Source organism: Ornithodoros turicata, chromosome 2 (assembly GCF_037126465.1).
Source record: "Ornithodoros turicata isolate Travis chromosome 2, ASM3712646v1, whole genome shotgun sequence".
In the NCBI taxonomy this organism is placed as follows: Eukaryota; Metazoa; Arthropoda; class Arachnida; order Ixodida; family Argasidae; genus Ornithodoros; species Ornithodoros turicata.
Window position 1 is genome coordinate 148,562,201 of NC_088202.1, and position 17,706 is coordinate 148,579,906.

General features: G+C 45.1%; 3 protein-coding genes across 6 annotated transcripts in view; 2 read left to right on the top strand and 1 right to left on the bottom strand.

Moving 5' to 3' along the window:
- LOC135386352 (fasciclin-2-like) overlaps positions 1-4,533 on the top strand; it is an 87,357-nt gene extending 82,824 nt beyond the window's left edge. For all 4 annotated transcript variants that reach the window (XM_064616213.1, XM_064616216.1, XM_064616215.1 and 1 more), the window contains one exon: positions 1,207-4,533. In XM_064616213.1, the coding sequence (XP_064472283.1) occupies positions 1,207-1,297 (91 nt within the window). In that variant the 3' untranslated portion in view covers positions 1,298-4,533. The remainder of the gene's footprint in view (positions 1-1,206) is intronic.
- A 2,274-nt stretch (positions 4,534-6,807) lies between these two features.
- LOC135386355 (RING finger protein 145 homolog) lies at positions 6,808-12,468 on the top strand. The gene is made up of 2 exons (XM_064616218.1): positions 6,808-7,081; positions 8,208-12,468. The coding sequence occupies exon 2, from the start codon at positions 8,233-8,235 to the stop codon at positions 9,124-9,126; it is 894 nt and encodes a 297-aa protein (XP_064472288.1). The 5' UTR covers positions 6,808-7,081; positions 8,208-8,232; the 3' UTR covers positions 9,127-12,468.
- A 1,215-nt stretch (positions 12,469-13,683) lies between these two features.
- LOC135386354 (pyruvate dehydrogenase protein X component, mitochondrial-like) lies at positions 13,684-15,219 on the bottom strand. Its single transcript, XM_064616217.1, has one exon. It carries the CDS (start codon positions 15,193-15,195, stop codon positions 13,759-13,761), a length of 1,437 nt encoding a protein of 478 aa, XP_064472287.1. The 5' UTR covers positions 15,196-15,219; the 3' UTR covers positions 13,684-13,758.
- Positions 15,220-17,706: the final 2,487 nt, after the last annotated feature.

The following is a 17,706-nucleotide window of genomic DNA, read 5'->3' on the forward strand; positions in this document are numbered from 1 at the left end:
ACGAAATTGCCCTTGCTGCAGGACCAACACAGGCCGGACGGTGTATAGTTTAAGATAACGTTATCCAAAGTTAGTTTTGTAGACATCGTCTGTGGAAGGGGCGGCGCCCCTCCCACATGCAGTTAGCGGTGTCGACGAGGGAATTTGATTTGATGTCTGTGAGGTTGCCTTTAAAAATTTAGGACTTTCGAATAATGACTACAGCCCACGGTCAAGAAGGGTGTCTTAAAGATGTCCTTTACATCTAAAATTTCAGTAGTGCAACTTCCTAGGACGAGTGCAAAGAAACTAAAGGGTGTTCGTGACAAAGATGAGGCAGGAAGGCAAATTGGTTTGTTTCACAAATGGCCTGTGGTTGTCTGAAACAATTACAGCCTCATCCGTGTAACATGCTACTGCCTGACATAAAATTTTGAAATGAAGGTAACCACTCCAGTACTCCAGTAAGTGCAGGCTCACCTGGAAAGCAGGAAGCACTCTTGCGTAAAATTAAAGAGTAGGGGCTTTAAACAGAAGACTTGCGTGTCTCTCTTGTGACAGTTAATAGAACCGGAAATATTGCACTAAAGCCATGGGCTACAAAATGGAAACTTTTAGTACGAAAGTCGCTTTTTTTTTTTTTAGTACGAAAGTCACAAATTTTGCACGAATATTCTATATTAGATTCGGTATTCGGAATTTTTTCCCTCATTTGATTCGATATTCGATTCGACATAAAATATTCGGATTCGCACACCCCTAACGAATAGGTTGCATCAATGGCAAAAACAATTTTTTTTCAAAAGTTCTCTACACTTATTGTACGCGCAGTTAAAGGAAATGATGTTCAAACCCCCATTCATCCCGCTAAAAACGCTGTTACCCTAGTTGTCCGTGCACCATAAAAAGTCAAAATGTGTCCGCTATAGACACAACTTGCAGCATCCTCTATACTTGACTTCACGTATTCTGCACATACGGGCTTCTTGAGAGTGTGCAGATCAAGAACATCTCCCGTGTGATCAGCTACAACCATCATTCCGCCGCGAGAGCACACAACGTTCCTCGCACAATTTGCCGCGGCCAAATAAGGAAAAACTCGCGGAGGAAGTTTTTGTAGCCCCATCAAGGCTCGTACAATTAGAACTGACTTCCTCGTTTTAATGCTTTTTTTCTGCTCTACATTGACGTGTGTCTCCTTTCCGTCTGCTTCCCACCCGGTTACAGGCTCAAAGATGGCAGGCACAACGACAACTTCGATGCCGAGAAGAACCTCAAGGGATCCAAGTCCAGCATTGCTAAAGACAGCATGGTGTGATCTCTGCACTTCCTGGCAGGACACCGTCAATGTTTGTCATCACAGACTTCGGTGCCGAACTGTTTGTCCGCTGGACTAATATTGCACATTTGTATCACTAACTTTTTTTTTTTTTTAAAGCGTTCTTTCATTTCACTTCATTGCTCTTTTTTTTTTTTTTTTTTTTTTCTTCTTCTTTTAGCAACCACCTCCTCTGGTGTGAATGCAAGCCATACCAATTACAATGACAAGGTGCTGAAGTGGTTTCAAAGAGAAACAGTGTGTTCAATTTTTTTATATTTTTTTTAAGTTCTTAGAAGGGTGACACGAGGTTGCAGTCACTACTGCGTGTGTGTTTCCTTTTTATCTATATTTCATACTTTAGCCCACTGCTGTACCTGGCAGGGACGGGTGACACATCGAATCATTCCAAGTGTTATAGGTTGTCATGTACCGTTTTTTTTGTGTGTGTTTTTTTTTTCCCAGTTCTTTCTCATTCCCACGGCGCGTGCGGACATGTCGCACACGTTGAAGCGTGAACCCACGCGTGTATTTAAGCACGACGCGTCGAAGTGTGACGCACGCTCTTAAGACTGCTAACAACGTAACTACTTACCCTCGATGCCAACAAGACGACGCGGCTTTGGTGATAAAAAAAAGAAAGAAAAAAATAGATGTTCCTGTTTTTAACTCGTTCCTTCCGTTTGCAGAGGGTTTTTGGGAGGTCGTTTTTCATGCCTAGTGTGTGTGTGTTCCATGCTGTGTTGTTTTTTTTTTCTTGCGCCTTGTACATAATGCTCACGTTTGTTTCACATGTTCTTCAATTTTGTGTGTACCAGAATGTCGGTGTCTGTGTGACCCTGTGGACGACGCTGGCTCCTCGGCAAACACCTTGGGAGACGTACTGTTAGTTAGTGCCTTATTTTTGGGTTGGTTACATGCTTCCTTAACTGCACGCCGCCGCTCAGCTAAGACTACGAGAAGACTTGAGACTATTTTTAGGGAATGAATGAATGTGTTTAAGGGGAAAACGTGTGTGCAGCACACTGCGAGCATTTCGTGCGTTGCACTCTTGCGTATCCTGTGTCCAGGCGTTATTTATTTTTCTTTTATGTCTCTCTCTCCCCCTCTTTCTGCAAAATAACCTCCCAGGGTGTTTGGCAAGGTTCAGTTTTAAAGGGACTGTAAAGTGGAATACTAATCTACCACGATCTTCATGTACTATACTACCATGTAGAATTTGCCTTTATGATGACGGGAGTCTCGTATCCCAAAAATTCCAAAGTGACGGTGCGCGAAAGACAAGGTGGTTTTCGGGCGAGCTGTTTTTTTTTTTCTTTCTTGTGTACTTTCTTAATAGATGGTGCAACAAGGCATGTCAGCATTGCTAGATGAGGGAACTTTCTTCGAGCTTGATTCGCTAAAAACCTGTTCAGTGTACTGCTACAGGACATAGCATCCGAAGCGTCCAATACGGAACGTAGTTTCTGTAGGTTTACCATTCACTTTACGGCCCCTTTAAATTCCTCTAACGAAAAAAAAAAAAAATCACTTCTGTCTTAGGGAAACACAAGCCGTGTGTTACTTTTGTCGGCAACACAAAAAAGGGCAGCTTGTTCCAATTTTTTCGAAGGGAGGTGTTTTCAAGTTTTAAATATAAAAGTGTTGCTGGTGTTCTGCCATTGTATTTTTGTATTGATAACAACCACCACCACCACCACCAGGGGGCGCATGCATCGCTCCAACGCTGAGGAGCGCACTACAGGTTGCCGAATGGTGTACAGTGCATGTTATGGCTGTTTCAAAATGCTTTACTTGTTCATATTATCTGTCCATCTATAGATATTCATATATGTACATATACATATATATTGAAGGTTTTGACATATACACACACATATACATATATGTATGTATGTATACAATATGATTATGAGCTGACTATGTTTTGACTGTGAACGAAACGGGGCAGTGGATACACAGAAAAAAAAAAAAAAGATACTCCAACTTCCGAGGAACGCGGCATCACGGTCAGTTCATGGAATGGTGCTTGACGCAGGGTCGTGCATTATGCTCAACAAGCCCAAGGAAACATCTTTGAAACTTCCAAGTGTTCCATCAAAGTAGCACTACGTTATCCTGGATTTCAATGTATATCAACGTTTGCGAAATCTTTCTTGTTCCACAGTTGCGAGGGCCATCATAGCCAACATTTGGTGCTGAAAGAATGATCTGATCAACAAAAATCTGCAACCGCTAAAGACTCCTCGAGAAAGAAAAAAATTATATTCTTATAAACAGTGCCGAATGCTGTATGGCGGGACAGGAGAAAGAAATGACTGTCGACAAGTTAACTCCTTTGTAAGCGAGATCTTCTGTCGGTTTCAAATCTTTTCGGATGAGGGGGGAATCTACCAGACATACCTACCTGGTAAACGAGAAGAAATTTCTGCGGTCTCGCTAACGGGATTCTGCGACACCGTACTCTTTTGCACAGCGGGCAGCTGATTAAATTTTTATCTTGGAACAAGGTCCAAACACCGTTGGACAGTGAGGCTGGAAGGAAGAAAGTTCTTCCACCGTACACTTGCCATTTTGGAAGACTTTCCGCCGCATTAAAAACTTTTTTTTTTTGTCGAACGTGCAGGGAAACGTGCGGCGGCACGAGCGCAGCCGGCGAAAAAAGGCGAGGGAGCCACATTTTCCCCTTTTCCAACGTCAGTGTTTTTTAAATTGTTTTAAATTGTTTTTTAAATCGTCGTCGCCTCTGTGGAAGTTGGTGCTGAGATGTTAATGTAGCACTCCTGCTCGTGAAATGTGAAAAGACAAAAATGTGAAAAGACAAAAAAAAAAAAAAGCATATATCCGATCTCGTGGAGCGAACGTGAAGGGACGATCGCGTTTGACGCCGTGCATATTTTTTGGAAAGCTGTTGTTGGCATCTGTCTATTTGTTTGTTTGTTTTTTGTCTCTCTTTTTTTTTTTAATGTGGAGCGAGACGCTCCAGGTGAGCGTGGTTGAATGAGTGACGTGTGAATGGCACATGCGAGGCCAAAGGATCAAAAGATGGTGTTGGAAGGAAGGTTGTACTCACTTGTTTCATCGTATATATATATATGTCCAAGTATATATATGCGACTGCACTTGTAGCGCTGCAAATGGGTTTTTTCTTACAGGTTTGTAAAGTTTTTAAAAGTCTGCAGCTGACCATCGGTCTGTGACGTGTGTGCGCTAAAAATAAAGTTTGTTCTTAAGAAGTTTCCTGTACTTGGCTTCTCTGTCGTCGAGCAGCGTCGGCACAAGCCGATGTCACAGTCGTAAAAAATTTACGTTGCCGCATGCTAACACCCGTACGCTTTTGAAATATACGTAGATTAATCGATTAATTGTTACACAATGAGGGAATTAACATTGTGTCTCAAGTCTCTGCATGGTGCACCCCTGGGTGAGAAGTCCTGTATGTCCCCCAGGCAGTCTTCAGCCCCTGTTAAGGGTGTTATAAAGTTGTTTTACAATCACCAGTTGACGTGATGTTATGAGAGGCTCACAGCCATGCTGTCTGCACCTGCAGGACCTAAAACAAAACAAAAAAAAAAAAACATACCAGCTCCCGTGGGATTGTGGTAATTTACCGCACGCAGAGACTGAGAGGAGACTCATGATCATAGATCGAGAAGTTACCTGTCAAAAAGAACTTGTCACGAGTTAGGTAACCGTGTGAAAAATGTAAGTTAGTAACGAAGTTCTCCAGCCTGAGATGTAACTCGCAGTTACGGAGTTGCTTCAAAAAAGAACGAGTTACTTCGGACACAAAATAGCACTACACAGGTGCAGCGAGAGCGAGTTAGACCTTGAGTTGCCTGCGGAGGAGTGCAACGCGCTTAGATCGTTTTCGTTTATGTCCAACAATTCGAACACTTTGCATCTTACTCCCTCTGGGTGCAAAAAGGTTCAGCTTCATTTCAAATGGCAGTCGTTCTTACTTCCTGAATAGAATACTGTGACTGATTGAATGTCACGTATTGTGGCGTAAAATGTCGTGAAAGAACCGGAGAGAAAGCAAGAAGATACGTGGACGTGAGTGGAAAGCGAATTAAAAGTAACTTGGAACTTCGCTTAAGTTCCAGGCAGTCTTCTGCCCCTGTTAAATGTGTTATAAAGTTGTTTTACATACGTAGTTTCAACCAACACGCTTTTCACGTTCTGGCACTCTTGTTATAGGTAGGGTTGTTTACAGTGCTGCTCAACAAGCGTTATGCTTCCCATATACCGTATTTTCACGCGTATTAGCCGCGGCTTATGCGCGATTTTTTTTTTCTCACGGGCGCCCTGCGACTTATCTGATGACTATTTTTTCCTGGTATTTTCCCCCATACGCCGATTTTAACGAAAGGGCCGACAGTGTCTCTGGAACAGCACTGCCCTGCCGATGCACGAGTGTTGCGTAACAGGGACGGGCCCACATTCGAGTAGATTTATCTTCCTGGTGCATTCCCCCAAACAGCTTTAAGGAAAGTGGTGACAGTGATTCACGTCTTCTGGAAGATCACTGACCCATCGGCCTACGAAAAACACCCGACAAGGGCACAATCCGATCTTTGTAGAACGCCAGAACTGACCCCCTCTGTTGTACACTACCCCGGAGTATGGACCACAGGGTTTATGGCCTTCTCTATGGTCTCCTTTGTCGCACAAATCAGTCGTCTCGTATTGCCCGCGGCTTATCTGCGGGTGCGTCTTATCTGCCAGAAAATTTTCAAAACGTCAAAAAAAAAAAAAAAAACGCGTCCTGCGGCTTATCTGCGGTGCGGCTGATACGCGTGAAATTGCGGTAGTCGTATTTCCTGGTACCAGGTCAATACCTTTACATTTGAAAATAGCGTATGTTTGTGCGCACACCTGTCACCTACGTGGTTTCTTACAGTATTCCTGCCCTGGCATCACACAAGGGCGCTTTGAGGCGTTCACCCATTCACAGAACTGAGATGCTCGGGGGGATTATCTGGGAATAAAGGTGTATGCGTTACGGCCCAATACATATTGAACATCCTCGTGAGATGCATTGGTTCATAGTGTTTTTTCACCGAAATCCACCATTGATTGAATGGCAACTAGAGGTTCTGCTGTCATATGTGCTGGCATCCATCGAGGGCACATATGCTACTGCTATACTGCCAAATGCTGACATACCGTGGGGAGCTACCGCGCATTCCCCGTGGCCCCACCCCACCTGGGTCTTCAAGGTCACTCGTGAAAATTGTCTGCATAGGTGATCATTTTCTCATGTCATGACAATATGAATTCCTCTGAACACCTGCACAGGTGTGTATAGGTGTTGCCCCCACTCCCCCCTAAATTGGAAAAAATCATGGGAACGCTGGGGAATCGGACATGCCCAACATATGTCACTTATGTGCACCCTCCCGCGCCATTTTCACGGTGGGTGAGACACTGACGTGCTTGACGCTGTTTGCTTGCACCTGCATTGTCTGCCAGCCACGTCGCCACGTCGTGTTTGGTGTATTAGACGCGACAGGTTGGCAACAACCCCTGGCTGACGGACGTTGTTCGCGTTCTGTTGTGTAGTTCGGGCGTTCGGGTTTATCTCACCGTTTGTTTTTATGCCTGTAATATGAAGACCCGTCGCTTCTGATAAGCGCGTTCCCGACACTGTTGACAAGCTGTCGGACCGTTCGTAATGTAACTGTAGATACTGTCGTCCGCCAGCGAAAAAAAACGCTGCCGATCGCAACTTCGACGCAGCGACGTCTGCTACGTCGCATGTGATGTGAAGTTCACTCGAGAGTGAGTTACCTTTATTGTTTATGAATAGCAGATTGATTTCGAACCTACGTCAACGATTTGTCGGTTTACGAATCCCGCGATTGATATATAGTAACTGATACACTCGCGATTACGTCAGTTATAGCGCCTTCGGTGTCATATTTTTGGGCGCGGTTGCCGTGACAGCTCATCGCTAGTTCGCAACCGGTTGCAATATTTAGAAACCGTTAAATAACATTACGGATGGGTTGCGGGTGGGAGTTGCGTCAAGTGCTGGCGAGATACTATCATGCTGTCGTTCAGTTGAGGTTAAATAATTTCGAGAAATCATACGATGTTCGCCCGCAATGACAGTATAAGGCAAGAAGATGGGGACCGTTTAGCAGAAAGAAAGAGAGAAAAGTTATACAAATTAATCTTTGAACCCAATCATCATGACCTTTTCTGCATGTTCGTGGCTTCGTACACTTCTGTCCATAGCTGGCAAAAATTGTCTCTACGTATATGTAATCGTCTCTTCCAATTCCTCTGATTCTGAATCTGATTTTAATTTCTGTTCAACTGCTATTCGAGCTAATGAGGTTTCTCTTTTTGGAAGCTGTTTCCACAGTCTAATATGGAGAGTTTGTGTATCTAATCATTTTTTTCTATCGCCAGCGCAAAAATGTGTGCAGTTGAGGCACTAAAAAAATATCTACTATATTAAAAATTGAACTAACTATTCTATCATACAACTATCTGTTGTATGACAGGATATGCTACTGTACAGTGCTGCAGCAGATACATTTAACGGTTATATTGTGCGTTACGTAATTCTTCGATCCTCTGATGTGCAGTATAATTATAACTTCATGCATCCCCATAAATATATTTTTTCGCACTCGTAATATATAAAATACGTATTTAAAGAGATTGAAGCATTTATTTTACTGAAAAAACGAGCTTTCGGACTCAAACAAGGATGGACTCTGTCCGAAATAAAGCTTGTTTTTTTTTTGTTTTTTTTTTTTTCAGTAAAATAAATGTTTCAGTCTCCTTAAATACTTATTTTATATATTACGAGTGCTAGACTTCTCCCATTTTTGCCTGTTAGTTTCGTAATATATAAGTTAAAGACTTTCGTTTCCTCTAACACATCTCTCGACAGAAAGAACCTAGAAGTCGCAACCAACATGCTAGCCATCGTGAGAGGCGGCTGGAACCTGCTCGAGGTCCTGAACCAGCGCATCGAGAATGGGACCCAGCGTTGCGAGGGCATGCTGGTGCTCCTCAACCAAGTGCTCTTCTTCCTTCTGTGTGACCGCGTCTTTTGTCCGCACGACCCGCTCACTGGACTCTACTCTCTTCTCTTCTACAACATAATCTGTTATCTGCTCCACTACATCAACAACGTCCTCAGCCTTCCCAGCTACTCCCCCTACGTCCACGTCTCGGACCAGTCCAGGGTGCGCCACCTCGCCATGACCGTGACCAAGGTCGTGCTGGACCTCACCAAGGGCGTGACGTTCATCATCACGGGCGTCTTCATGCTGCTCGTCTTCGGACTCGAGCAGGGACTGGAGCACTTCAGTCCGACGTGGCCGTACGTGCTGCTCACGGTCGCCTACTTTGCGCTCACGGAGCGCGCCTGCCAGGAGAAGATTCCGTGGCTGCTGTCGCGGATGAACCTGGAGATACTGGAGAACCTGGAGACGCTCTGGACGCCGGTGCTGTGCCGGCTCGCGACGTCGATGGCGTCGTTGCTGGCGGTCGTCGCGGTGACGTTCTGGTGCATCGTGAAGAGCAGCTGGGGGCTGGGGCTGGCAGCGAGCTACGTCAACGTCTACCTGGGCCTGCGGATGATGGACCGCCACCTGAAGGTTCTCCTGCAGGAGATGGGGCGGGTCAGGAAGTTCCGCTTTGCGACCAAGCAGGAACTGTCCGGCCTCAACGACGTCTGTGCCGTGTGCCTGCAGAAGATGACGACCGCGCGGGTGACGCCCTGCAGGCACACGTTTCACGGAGATTGCCTGCGGCGTTGCCTCAAGGACTGGGGGACGTGCCCCATGTGCAAACGATCGCTGTAAGCTCGTTTCGAGCGTGGTAAGCGCTTTTAGTGCTCGTAGAACAAAAAAGACCCTTTGGCGCGTGTGTTTGCAAAAGTATGAGAGCGATCTATGTGACAGGCTGTGACGGTTTGAGCACCTGACGACGAGATGTGAAGCTGATAAGTGCAACTACTATCTATTTTGAGCGGTTGGCATCAAGGTTGCCAGGTCAAAATCCTTAAATCTCCAACTTCGTCATGAGAGACAGTAGCCAATTTCCCGTGTTAGTAGGCAATTCTGTAGCCAGTAGTGTGAATTTGGGTCTTTAACGAGCGCGAACAGCCAGCACACAAACGGAACGGTCCGAAGAACGTCGTACCGTCCGAGACGATCGACAAAAACTACCCCGGTTTAGGATTGTCAAGTGTAGAGCGAAGAAGTATCCGCAAAAGTAGCCAGAAAATAGCCAAGTCGCCATTGCCCAAAGTTTGGCGCCACGACAATCAGAAAGGCAACCCTGGCAAATAAAATGTCCTATGTCCCATTGCTACAATCAAATAGCAGGGACTGAAACCGGAAACCATTTCGAACCGTAACCGGTACATAACCGGAAATTCTGGTCACCCACAAACCGTAATCGGAACGGAAAAAAAAATTTCCGGTTACCGGTTCGTAACAAAACGGTTCACACGTAGAAGCGTGATAGTTTTTTCCGTCGCGTCGTGGTTCGGCGTCACACCACGCTCACGCGTCAGCTTGGACAGTCGCACGGGAACAAACATGATGAGACAAGGCTCGATTACACTGTACGATAAGCCAGACACATTCTGTGTTACCCAATGTTAGTCAGCATGATCAAGCTTGCTTAATTTTTTAACGATTTTTTATGAGAATTTTCCCGACCAACCTTCCAGTGACGTGCCGAATAAGATGCACAGATCTGGCGTCTCATTATTAAAAAAACATAAAACGTACAATATCTTATTTTTAGCGAAAATGTACGACACTATTCATGTTGAGTTGCTGAGCGGTCGTCCCACTTCGCGGAGCAGAAATACTGGCTCAAGACGCCTGAATGTTAATACGACATGAACCGGTTTCCTTATTTTCCGATTACCCGTAACCGGACCCTTTGCAGAGTTCGAGAGGTGAACCGTAACCCAACTGACATCTCTTTCGGTTTCATTCCCTGTTGAATTTTTGCTTCATATTTTCGCCACCAGGTGCTCATATCTTGTCCAAGACTACCGCTTGTGTATTGTAAGCAAGTATGATTGGTGCTGTATGATATTTTGTAAAATCCTCGAGGATGGAAGTGATCTGATATTGCGCGCAATGTATGAAACGACTGTTTTCAATCCCAGTAGATTCTGCAATGTCATGTTCCGCATGTCAGCCATGATGAAAAATATGAAACATAGCCATCAGGACAGTGCAATCTAAAATCGACATGATGCTTAACATAACTCTTAACTTAAGACCGGCATAGCGTTGTGATGTAGCTGACATAAGCAAAATAATGGCAATTCCTGAAGAGCATTCAAAGTTACTGTCCCAACATGACCACCTGCGGATGTTGGTCAAGTCCTAGATGGACAGCAAGAAGGACATTGTTAACTGGGAAAGAAATATGGGATGCTGGACGGGTGATTGTTTTTATTCTATTCCCATTTTTTCGTTAAAAAATCTACGAGAATGGCACAAGTATTGTTTTGCAGATCGGTTATGTAGCCGGGCAAACATTCTGTGCAGGAGGCCAAATGAGTAACGATCTGAAATTTATTAATCAACTCGTTAATTAGAGATTCAATTAATTAATGGACTCCAGCCAAATCAGAAACCAAATGACGAATAAAAACCAAGAAGTGCTGGAAAGTTCTCGGATTTTTTTTAAAAAGCTGCTCGAAACAATGATCACCTCCAATTGCACAGCCCAAAATGTGCCTGAGGACCTCCAATTAAAAAGTCTGTTGATCGAGCGTAGGTAATTAGTCATCTGGTAGTTACATATCTGCTGAAATGTGCACCGAATAAAAACAAACACCTTAGGTAAGCAGCTACAGAAGTACTTCATCTTCCTAGTCTCAGGTTCGCAAGCTTCAGAGGGTACCCAGGTTGGCAGCTGTAAAGTGGTACTGCGTTTTTATTTGTCAACGCCACACATACTCCGTTTTTTTTTTTTTTGCTTTGAAATATTACTCGAGTTCTGACTGTGCTGGTGTTAGTACAAGGTACGCTGTGTGCAGGTTAGTCCGGCAACGCTAGATAATACAGACAGCAGAACAGCACAGTGCAGTGAGGTATGTGCTACAAGTACTGAGTACACTGCCTGAAAAGTATCACTGTTCTTTGTTACTCCGTTTGTACTCTGTGCCGCGGTGTTGTAGAGTGTGTATTACGGTACCATTGCACAGTACTGTACAACAGAGGATTCAGTAGTTCAATACGGTACTGGGTACACTGTTCCAAAGTAGTCAATATTCTGTGTTGCACTTGTAGCTTGTACACAGTATGATTTTATAGTAGACTTAAGTGCACTGAACAATGGGTGCTGTATGGTAAACAAAGTACCTACAGTACAGTAGACTGTTATCTTCTGTTACTCCCTCCAATGACTCAATGTCCTGTGTTTGACACTAGGTGGTAGATATGCTATGCCCTTGTGATAATCATTAAGTGTGGCATTGTGATAACTTGGTGCGGCAACCACTTTTAATACGATTGGCGAACCACCTTTTTTTGCAATTGTACGAGTGGATTTTATTAAACGACAATTTTATTTTGAATTTGCATATCACGAAGAGTATCCCCAACCGAATGTGTTCATGATACATCTTAAAGATGAACTGCAGTCAACATCGATGTGTCTCTATCTTAACTTGCGTAACATAGATTGTTGCAAACATTTATACCAGAACTTTTTTTTTTTTTTTTTGTTACTCTCGTATAGCAACTGTTTTATGAAATTTGTCGTAATATTCCATATCTTAAAACGTCTTTAAATGGCGACCTCTTTCGAGCTCAGCTGCATGTTTTCTTGTATATGACACAGCACTTTTTTGCAGATTGCAGTTGAGATTTAACAAAATGCTCGTTGACAATCTCTAGCTCATATTCTAGTCCACGGTGCCTGTCCAGCCAAATTGTAGCTGGATTTTGGAAGTGTCAACTTAAAAGCGAATATTTTAGCCAACATATGCTCGAGTTTGCTGTTGATGTGTGTTTGCGTGCGGCGGAAGGCTGCGGATGGAAGTTGTCGTAGTTGCTGGTTGTGTAACTCTGCATTATTTATTGTTAATTAGAAGGTTCACAACCTATTTTTTTTTTTTTTTTTTAGCTAGCAGTTGTGCTGCCTTGAATAAATTAGGATTTGTGGTTGGACTTTTATTTCTTTGCATTTGCAGGAATCACACCCTCTAGTGTAACCACATGCCAATCGATAGAAAAGAAAATTATAAATCAGTTAGAAGGAGCATATAATAGCTTTCCTGATTTGCATTTTATGTTACCGTGGAAAGCTACTTTGCAACATACGTTTGCAAGACGTACGTTTCGAATGCCATATATTACCGCATAGTTTCTCTCAGTTCTCTAAGGGATCGAACTGATGCCTTCTGGGAAGCACCGTGGTTCAGTGTACCCGGGAAATCATGGTGTGCCTGAAGGGCAGGGAAGGGTAACGGTAATGGTAACGGAAACAGAAACTGTATATTACCGTAACTGGAGACGGAAACAGTATATTACCATAATTGGAGATGGAAACAGAAACGATATATTACCATAATTGGAGACTGAAACAGAAACGGTATATTACCGTAATTGGAGATGGAAACAGAAACGGTATATTACCGTAATTGGAGATGGTAACGATAACAGAAACGCATACCACGGTCCCCCATTACCAGAAACGGAAACGAAAATTATCGTCCGGTATTGAATTCGGGTAATGGTTAGTACTGTTGTGCGATGACGTTTCAGTGACTTTTGATTTTATTTTGGTACTTTGATGACTCCGAACGAGCTGTCTTCCTGCAACTCCAACAGCCTTTCCATTACCGGAAACAGCAACAGAAACGTAACGGAAACGAAACCGAAAAGCTGGTATCAGAAACGGATAACGGAAACGAAGATATAGCCGCGACGGAAAGGAAACTAACGAAAATACGTCCGTTACCCTTCCCTGCCAAAGGGTCTGCCGCACTACTCCTGCGGATACAAGTGTGCCGCTGCGGAGCAGATGGGATATCTGCACATAAGTGTCTCTGTAGACATCCCTTGGGTGAAGAATGAGTCCAAAATGATGTGCCATCCACTGCAGAACTGACGCCTCTGAATGCCTGCAGGAGTAAAGATGTGTCATCTTTGTAACGTAGACGCAAGGATAGTGAAGCCTGAATCCGTGAACGTGCGGATACACTCCGCTCGGATGCCATGAATGTTATCTGTACCCACTTGAAACTCTGGATGGCCCAGGGCTCGAAACTGTCCTTCTGGTATCAACTGGTGCAAGGAGGACCTTGGAAAGGACAATTTGCCAAGTACAGCCAGTTACAGCTCTACCTTCGAGGCTCCGTACAACAAAACACTTTTTCGAAATGTACGTACCCACCCGACTCTCTTTTTAATTTAATCATTCTGTCACAAATTTCTAACCTACAAAGCGTAAAATATCTACACCGGCACATCGTCTTTTCCCAAATGTGGCGCCGAAAGTCCCAACATGTGCAACGGATTTTCGAGGTGTTCCCTGAACGCAGCCAGAAATGTCGCGACGACTTCTTCCGTGCAGACCCTGGGGTCGTAGGACACCGTAGCGGTCATTATGCTCTTCGGCCCTCCGCCGCTGACATCCGGAACAAGCCTGGATCCTCCGACGGCCATAATAGATGCTTGCGGAGGGTTGATCACGGCCGTGAAGGCAGATATTCCGAACATCCCCAGATTCGATACCGCGAAAGAGCCGCCTTCGAATTCTGCGGGCTTTAATTTTCCAGCCTTGGCCCTGGTGGCGAGTTCTTTGATGGTCTTCGAAATGTCCTGGATGCCCAGGGAGTCGGCATTCTTGACGATCGGAGTGATCAGTCCAGAGTCCGTGGCGACTGCGACCGAGACGTCGACGTTGGGGAGACGTACCGGGGATTCGTTCTTCAAAGCCGCGTTCATATCCGGGACCCTCCTCAGCGCGACGGCTGCGGCTTTGATTATGAAGTCGTTGAGCGAGACTTTGACGCCGTCGGCTGCAAATTTCTTGCGGGTCGCCATGGTTTCGTTGATGTTGCATTCGACAGCCATGTAGCTGTGAGGGATTGTTGATTTTGATAGGCTTAGTCTCTTTGCTATTGCTCGTCGCATGTTCGTGAGTGGTATGTCTTCGTAAGCACCAGATCGATCCATGGGCTTTGACGGAGGAGGCGGCGGTGGTGCTACGGACGGCTTTTGAATCGGAGCCGACACCTTGGGGATGTTCTTTTCCTGCACGTACTTCATTACGTCACCTTTGAGCAGTACGTGATGAGGTCCGGTCGCCGGTATGTCGTCCACACTGAGCCCGTACATGTGTAGGAGATTCTTCACTGCGGGGCCCATCATGTCGGTCCGTGCATGTTCTGCTTGCGCTGCTACCTGAGGTGCGGGCATAGATGCAGGTTTAGCGGGTGCGGGCGTAGATGCCGACTCCGCAGATGCGGGAGGAGCTGATGTATCGGCCGGTACATCAACGTCCTTCCAGTCAGCTCCTTCATCAACCGTCAACCCGATTAAAGTATTGATTGGGAGGGTGCCAGAGTTTTCTGTCTTGAGTATTTTTGCGAGTATTCCAGTTTCTTCCGTTTCGAACGCAACCACAGCTTTGTCGGTCTGAATCTCGCAGAGGGCATCTCCCGGTTGAATTTCGTCCCCTTCTTTCTTGAGCCAGCGAATGATCGTGCCTTCGGTCATAGTAGGAGACAAGGCCGGCATACGTAGTTCGTTGCCCTTGATACCAGATAGTAGCGCTGTACGATGTAGCTGCTGGAAATGCGGACATGATTGGAATGGAAGGCGTAACGCGGGGAAAAATCGAAATGTTTTGAAGACTCGAGAAGGTCCTCCGTTCGCCAAGGACGCCATCTCAGATCGCACGAATGCAGCGCCATGAGGTGACGGTCGTAGAGCGTCGTCTGCTAGTTGATTTTGAAGCAAAGAAAAGATAAATAATTGAATGTTATTACGGTTATGTGCACATCAGGTTAAAAGACGGAAAATTCTTTAGCGACTCCAATTTCGCGAGTGATGCTCGTTGCGGTCGTGTTTCCATGGTTACCACTCAGCTTATCCCACGAGCCTCTCGTTCTCGCTTCGAGTTGTCCTCCCCTCTCTGTCTCTTTATTTTTCTTGCGCGCATTTTTCAAACGTCGCCGTGACAGCTGTGATTCACAATCTGCCGTTACCCCTACACTCCGTGGCTCAGACTTCGCTTGTGGCCAGGTCATCCATCGTGATATCCAATTTCGTGCCGTATTATCCACCGCGCTGCGTCATTCAATTTAAGCTGACAATCCGTTTTGCTGAAATTTACACCGTTATCACCCGCACCTTTATGAAAAACATCGTGCAACGTTATCTACGTTGCCTCTCTCTAAATTGATAACACCGCCTACGGATTCCCCAATATCAACCCTGGGGTTTGTAATGAAACGGGAATTAATAAAAGCAATTTCAAGAATAATTTCAAAAGCAATTCCAAACAGTATGGTGACGGTGGACAGCCTGCACTGACAGAGACCCCCCCCCCCCCCTGGCTACGCCACTGAAGTCCAGGAACCTTCTTTGTTCTTCCCCCACGCCCTGCCTGGCGCTAAATTTTATTCCTCGTGAGCCTTCTCTCTATCTTTCTACGAGGGACTTGAACCTCTTCCTGCATATAGCAATGGCACCTTACTGTCATGCAGCACTGATCAAGTTTGAGGCACCAATCCTAGATGACGTCAACAGTCCAGAGATTTAACAGTCTTCGGTTGCTTTAATAGCTGCAATATCGACTGATTAATTTTGTTAATTCTTAACGAAGCAATTTCCGTAGCTGCAACAACAACAACTTTATTAGGAGATGACTATATATGTTGAACTATAACTACAGCGAAACCCGCGTATAACGATATTGACGGTAATCGCGAATTCCATCGTTACACGGGGTACATCGTTAAACGAGGGCTGACCTAAATAGCGCGTCCCGGAAAAGTCGCGCGCCACCCCGCGTGTAGCAAAAGTAAAAGAAACAGATGCTAAAAAAAAAAAAAAAAAACGCGAAGCTGTGTGACATCGCAGTGGCTTGGGAAAACAGCGATCAGAACTCGTGGAGGGAACCAGACAACATAGCGGGACAACTTCTGGCAACACTATCACGTCACCATTCCGCAAGTCGGCTTCACCTAACGCCTGCGTGCTTTAGGAGAAGCTCGCTTTAGAACACTGTCGCGCGCGACTCGCGGGTGGAAAGCATGTGCTAGGCCTTTTGAATCATCTGGCGACGCTTCAGAGTATCGACACTGAGGCAAAAAGAGCCGCCATGTTGTTTCGGATGACCTCCAGCCCCACCTCTATTTTGGCAGTAGAAATAGATGAAGGTGAAGTTCAGCAGTGGAAGAAGACAACACTAAGAAGAGCGCTAAATGGATGGCGCTGGAGGTCATCCGAAACAACATGGCGGCTCAGTGTCGATACTCTGAAGCGTAGCTTATTTAGTGACTCTAGCCGAATACGGAGACATAAAAGCGTTACCACCTACCTCTTTCACTGACAGTATCGGAAAATGAACAGTCGCTTTCTATTTTCTTGCCTCAATTTTTATTTCGGTTTAATTATTTTGATGCGAATTTCGGATGATACGAATTTTTTCCGCTACCCCGTGAGATTCGTAGCATCGACACTCTATTGTATCTTATCGCGGCGAAAATCGCCGCGTGGTTACGCGCACGGGACAGCGTCCAACATCGTTATACGAGTACTCGGAACTGCGGTCTCCATCGCTATACGCGGGTCGTTTCCCCATAGAACCAATGTATATTTTGACGGTAAAATCATGAACCATCGTTTTACGAGGGATATCGTTATACGCGATATCGCTACCCGCTATTTTACTGTACTAACCACTTTGCGATGGAGTAGCTTAACTAGTAGTTCAACTACTTTTCAGGGGAGGTAGTTAAAACTACTACTTTAACTACTGCAGTGTATTTTAACTACATCTGTAACTACTTAACGCTGTCCACCAAGACCAATCCCATAGTGTTCTATAGTGTTCTTGGACACCTATATATGAGTCGCAAGCAGCGATGGAAGAGAAGATTTAATACACATGCTCTGCACCTCCGTTCTCGTCAAACAAGTAGCTCAAGGTAAAAGTCGTAAGCACAGTCGTGCCGTAAAGCTTGCAGCAAAATCGGAACTAGTTGGCGCCCGCAGTAACCTAACTACTGTAGTTAACTACTCGAAGTAGTAGTTGCACACCATGTTTCTGCAAGTAGTTGGTAACTACTTTTTAACTACAATCAGGTAGTTTAACCAGTAGTTTAACTACTTGCCATCGCTGCTGGATCCAGTCTACCCACCATTACAACCGCATCTACACTGCTTCGGAAA